This window comes from Scyliorhinus canicula, chromosome 19 (assembly GCF_902713615.1).
Source record: "Scyliorhinus canicula chromosome 19, sScyCan1.1, whole genome shotgun sequence".
Classification (NCBI taxonomy): Eukaryota; Metazoa; Chordata; class Chondrichthyes; order Carcharhiniformes; family Scyliorhinidae; genus Scyliorhinus; species Scyliorhinus canicula.
This window is the reverse complement of record NC_052164.1, coordinates 5665349-5670709: the sequence shown is the minus strand read 5'-3', so window position 1 is coordinate 5670709 and position 5361 is coordinate 5665349. Positions and strand designations below refer to the sequence as shown.

The 5361-nt window shown below is 45.2% G+C and overlaps 1 protein-coding gene across 2 annotated transcripts; it reads right to left on the bottom strand.

The window, feature by feature from the left end:
• Positions 1-252: 252 nt before the first annotated feature.
• atp5mc1 (ATP synthase membrane subunit c locus 1) lies at positions 253-4826 on the bottom strand. 2 transcript variants are annotated; one of them, XM_038779417.1, is made up of 5 exons: positions 4737-4826; positions 3778-3827; positions 3051-3125; positions 1318-1508; positions 253-550 (listed from the first exon to the last, which is right to left on the bottom strand). In XM_038779417.1, exons 2-5 carry the CDS (start codon positions 3817-3819, stop codon positions 436-438), a joined length of 423 nt encoding a protein of 140 aa, XP_038635345.1. In that variant the 5' UTR covers positions 3820-3827; positions 4737-4826; the 3' UTR covers positions 253-435. The 2 variants fall into 2 exon arrangements, with proteins under 2 accessions (XP_038635345.1, XP_038635344.1); XM_038779416.1 differs by having other exon boundaries at positions 4666-4770.
• Between the last annotated feature and the right edge of the window lie 535 nt (positions 4827-5361).

The following is a 5361-nucleotide window of genomic DNA, read 5'->3' as shown; positions in this document are numbered from 1 at the left end:
GTTCCACAAATTCACCTTTCTCTGCAAGAAGTAGTGCCTCCTCATCTCAGTTCTAGTGGGCTAAATGGTCCCCTGTTCCTAAGTAGAGGGATAAAAACTAGCAGTGAGTAGCAAGGGACACCAATCCCAATTTATTAATCCTTTTCTTCACCCAAGTCTACATTACTGTATCAAATCCTCTCCAAATACCACCCCCACCTCTATCTGTCTCCTGAACTGGAAAACCAGTTTAATTAATGAAATACACAAATGTACTTGTTTAACCATTTTATTCAGACAGTGACCCCACCCCTGCAGGACTAAATCAAAGAGTTCTTACACAATTGAATTGAAAAAAATAATCCTATTTGAATACTTAGTGGTGACAGAGGCCAAAGCCACACACTTCAATAATTTACTCTTCCCCAGCCATCTTATGGATTCTCCCACAGGAATTTACATGGCAAACAGAATCAGGAAGGCAACCATCAGACAGAAGAGGCCCATAGCCTCAGAAAGGGCAAATCCCAGGATTGCATACGAGAAAAGCTGCTGTTTCAGGGAAGGGTTCCTGCAAAGGAAAAAAAATAATTAAAACCAATTTCACCTTCTATGGCTACATTTACTTCACAGAGCACATGGGAGCCTGGGGAAAACAAACTAAGTCTGTTTTGAGAACTGCCAACGTATTAACACTCACTAAACAGCATGGATAACATTGGCACGCCACAATATACTTGGTAAACACAGGGAAATTCAATGCTTCCTCCACCATTCCAAGCACCCAGGCAGTGAGCATGTCCAGGTGTGGTACAATTAACTGCTCCAACTGTGTCCCAACATTGGGTTTCAGCTAAACTACTATGGTAGTTGTTTCCTTTCACAGGGTGCCCTCACAACCAAAGGAACTTTAATCCCATCGATTTGGACAACAATGCAAACAGTAAGCGTGCATCCAGGGGCTTGTGAAGCACACAAGCCTGCAGACACCACCATCACAAGAGATGTATAGAACCAAACTTACAGCACGGACAGCCATTCGGTTCCTTGTACCAATGCTAGCTTTGAAAGAGCATGTTTGCTTACTGAACCAGTTAAGTTATTATGATCGATTTTCACTTCGATAGGTGCTGGGTTTCAGATCGTGACAATGCAAGCATTCTAATCACCAAATCTTTAATTTAAATCTACAACTTTGTGATTAGCCCACTTGCTCGAGGGAATGGCTTTTTATCTATGCTATCAAAACATCATTATCCTAAAACACTCTTGGATCATCTCCATTGGGGCAGAGCATAAACCTCAGCATAGACCAATCCAAGATTCGAGGATCCATACCTGGCGTAGCCAATAATCAAGCTGCCGAATACAGTCCCAATACCAGCACCAGAGCCAGCCACTCCTACAGTAGCCGCACCAGCACCGATGAACTTAGCAGCAGTGTCGATGTCCCTGGAGGTGACGCTGGTCTGGAGGTCCCGCCGTACAGTCTGCACCAGTGCATTTCCTGGTGCAGAGAGGAGCTGTGCCTAAACAAACAAGATAGAGAGGGCATTTAAAGGACTTCCAAGACAAAGCCATTCCTTTCAGATGGTCTACCATCTCGAGTTAGGACCTGTTCCCAAATCTCATCAACTTGTTGTAGGCTACAATCCAAAGATGCAGAATTTGCGTTTCTAGTTGAACACGAGGGACTTTGTACCAAGGTATACCTATGCTAGGCAGGAGGGTGGAGGCAATGACCCCTGCTGCAAAGCACACATTGAGCAAAACTGGAAAGATGAGTTAGGTGAAAGGAGTGGAGGGAAAGATGGATTTCAATATTAGCAAGTGTGCGGTCATCTATTTTGAACACAAGGATAGATTAAAGTATTTGTATTTCAACCATATACATAGTGACAAGCCAGAAACACTGAAGGTCCAAAGTGACTTCAGAACCCAAATACAGAGTTTGCTAAAATACAGTCAAAAGACAAATGGAATGTTTCCTTCATAACTAGAAGGTAAAGGGGAAGGAAGCTTTAAAAAGCTGTTTGTACAGTGCAGATTCATTGTAATGTTTCATGGGTTTCAAAGCTTGAAGTAGGAGAAATTGAATAAACTAGGCTCAAAGGCAGTCATTTTGAAATTAATTGATAGGGCAGAGAACCTGCAGTGTGTGTTTAGGACAAGGGGATACAATCTTAATGTCAGAGCTTGTTCACCAAGGTTAGGACCCATTTATTTACACAAAGGTGGCAAACATGCACAACCTTCTCCAACAAAAAGATGTCAGTTCAACTAATAATGTAAAATTAGATAGAGATTGTTGTCCAAGTTTAAAATTTTTTTTTTTTTTTTTTTTTTTTGAGTACCCAATTCCTTTTTACCAATTAAGTGTGGCCAATTGGCCTACCCTACATATCTTTGGGTTGTGGGGGTGAAACCCACACAAACACAGGGAGAATGTGCAAACTCCACACGGACAGTGACCTAGAGCCGGGATCGAACCTGGGACCTCGGCACTGAGAGGCAGCAATGCTAACCACTGTGCCACCGTGCTGTCCTGTTGTCCAAGTTAAAGGATACGGAGCCAAGGTCTCTGGGTGGAGTGTGGATATAGACCGGCTATAATCTCACTGAGGGGCATCCCATGTCAGATTCTCATTGTCTGGGCTCACCTGGGGAAAGTATAGAGGGCTTTCCCCTCAAGCCTGCTCCATCATTTAATCATATTATGGCTGATCTGTACCATAACTCCATATTTCTCCCCCCTGCCCCTCGCTGATACCCTTAAACATCTAGAAAAAAAATCAGTCTCAGTCTTAAATTTACATCTATAATTCAGAGCTTGAAAATGGTCCATATTTGCAACAGGTAATGGGGAGATTAAGACAGCCACTTTGTCATTCTCAGAGGAAACATTAATAGCAATTACTGACAGTTTGACACATTGCTGTTGCATTTGGCGATGGTCTATACCCCACCAGTGGCTGTGGACTTGACCAGGTCACTGAGTGGCCAGGAACCATACAACACCATGGACCCCACAATTCAGAAGCCATAGAAAATGATTTCAAACAAGCACTCACTTGTTCGTTTTGGATCTCTGGTCTGAAGACAGAGGCTGACATTGGCCGAAGGAATGTCTTTGAAGTGCTGCGAACCTGGAGGGAAAATGAAAAGTATTTCTTCGACACCACTTCAAGGTTCATGCCACCCCACCAAACCATTCATACATGCCCCTCCTTGCCCCACCCAACAGCACTTGCCATGTCCAAATTTTTTTACAAAATAAATTTAAGAGTATTCATTTTTTCCAATTAAGGGGCAATTTAGCATGGCTAATCCACCTTATCTGCACATCTTTGGGTTGTGGAGGTGAAACTCACACAGCGCTGTGAGGCAGCAGAGTTAAGCCACTGTGCCATCATGCTGCCCTGCCATGTCCAAATATGCACTTTTTAAAAAAGTAACTTGTAAAGTCCACTACTAACAGATCATCCGTCTTTTCAACCCCTCAATACATTGGACAGGAAATCTGTTCACTCATTGCAGGTTATCCAATTAAATGTCTTAATCATCAGGCCCATCAAATCTCCACATATTACAAAACAAGAAACAGTTCCAGAGAGTAGTTGTTATCACTAATATTTAGATGATCTCATTAGTACATTCTCCCCTTAAATTATATACAGAGCAATCACAAAGTAAGTCAACAGAATTGCAAGATAACAAGCTTAATTCCCTCAAACACAATGGAATAGCCCCAAATCAGAGCGAGACAAAGTCAAAAAATCCTTCCTTTAAAACACTCACCACAGCAGGACAGGAGACAAACTTAGCACAAGCATACATCATGATTATACCTTTTAGAAAAGAGAAAAAAATTCCAGTTACACACAGGACTACAAATCTAATCAGCACAATACCTGGTTAGAACTGGTTACTGTAAAGCTTTAATTACAGAGATTAACCTGACAGCTACTGGTACAATGTTGAGGCTTTACAACGTGCAGACTGCAATCTAAGTACAAGCTCAGAGATCGGAAAACATGCATTTTAACACAGAGCCAAAAGGAGATGAACAGCTCCATGACTGGAGCTGATTAATGGAGCATTGGTGCTCGAGCACCATGTCACTCAGCATGACCCTTTCTGCAGCCTGGAGGTCAAGGCGTAACACTGAAGGTAATAAATGAAAGAAGCAGAAAGTGCAATGCAATCGCTGTCAAGCAACATTTAGGACACAGAGCAACCAGAGTCAGTACGGGGGGGGGGGGGGGGCTTCAGAGACCCTTGTAATTTTCTGCACTGTCTCAGGCTCCATTGAACGAATTCTAATTGGCAGAGGTCAATGTCCTAAGAGTACATCCCGCATTTTAAAAATTGCATTCGAGGCAGAGGTGGATTTGGAGCCACTGCAATAAACCAGCAGCAATCATCACAGGCCAAGTCAAAACTCCACTGGGGCAAGGAAAATACTTAATGCAGAATAAAAACAGTAGAACAATGGCCCTATTCATCCACATTGTTATATTTATAGCAGCCACAACCGGGAGGAAGGTCATGCGGGCAAAGGCCGCCCGCGGCCCAGCGAGGGTTGGGCCGGGCTGATCCCCAACTCGAGTCCCAGGCTTCGGGGCCTAGCAAGGCGGCCGAGTGAAGCTGCGCCGGCGCCACATGGGGAGGGCCCACGGCCCTTACCCGCTCTTAGAGTGTCGCCGTCCTGCTCCCTCGCCTCAGCCGCTCTCCCAATGGCGGCGCCGCTCACTCACCTTCTCCTTTAAGTCACCTCCAGCCGCCCCGCTGTTGATTGGCCGCCGCCGCCGGAAGGCCCGCCTACCACCTTCCGCTCCGCCGATTGGCCGCCGCCGCCGCCGGACGGTCCGTCCCCCCACCGTTGACTGGCCAGCCTTCCTGACGAGCATCCGGACCGACCAATAGCACAGCGAACAACGAGCAGCGGGGCGGGAGCCAAGAGGGAACCTCGCTGCGCCGGAGTCCCCGCCGCCCCCTGGTGGCCGGGAGGAGGGGGTTGGCCGCAGTGAGCTGCAGTGTCCCCACCTCTGTCCAATATTCTGGCTGCTCACTGCCAAGGTCATAGCAAACTGGGATAGATTGACTGAGGTGAATGGAGTTATTGTTATTTATAGACTCTACGTTTTACAATCAAACATGTCACATTGTCAGAGTAATTAGGAAGAATGACAAAGCCTTGGAGAGGGTACAGGAATGTACCAGAATAATACAATGGGGATTTCTGAGAGGATTGCTTACATCTGGAATTCACCATGTGAGAGGGAGGTGGGCTTGGTGGATCAGACTCAACAGGACCTTCCAAAAGGCAATTGAAGCTACTTTTTTCAATATAAATTTAGAGTACCAATTATTTCTTTTTCC

Coding starts and splice junctions, on each gene's coding strand:
- atp5mc1 (XM_038779417.1), bottom strand. CDS start 3,819: ATGATGTATGCTTGTGCTAAGTTTGTCTCCTGTCCTGCTGTG. Junction 3,126..3,777: donor TTGTCTCCTGTCCTGCTGTG/GTGAGTGTTTTA, acceptor TTTTCCCTCCAG/GTTCGCAGCACTTCAAAGAC. Junction 551..1,317: donor TTGATTATTGGCTACGCCAG/GTATGGATCCTC, acceptor TTTCCTTTGCAG/GAACCCTTCCCTGAAACAGC.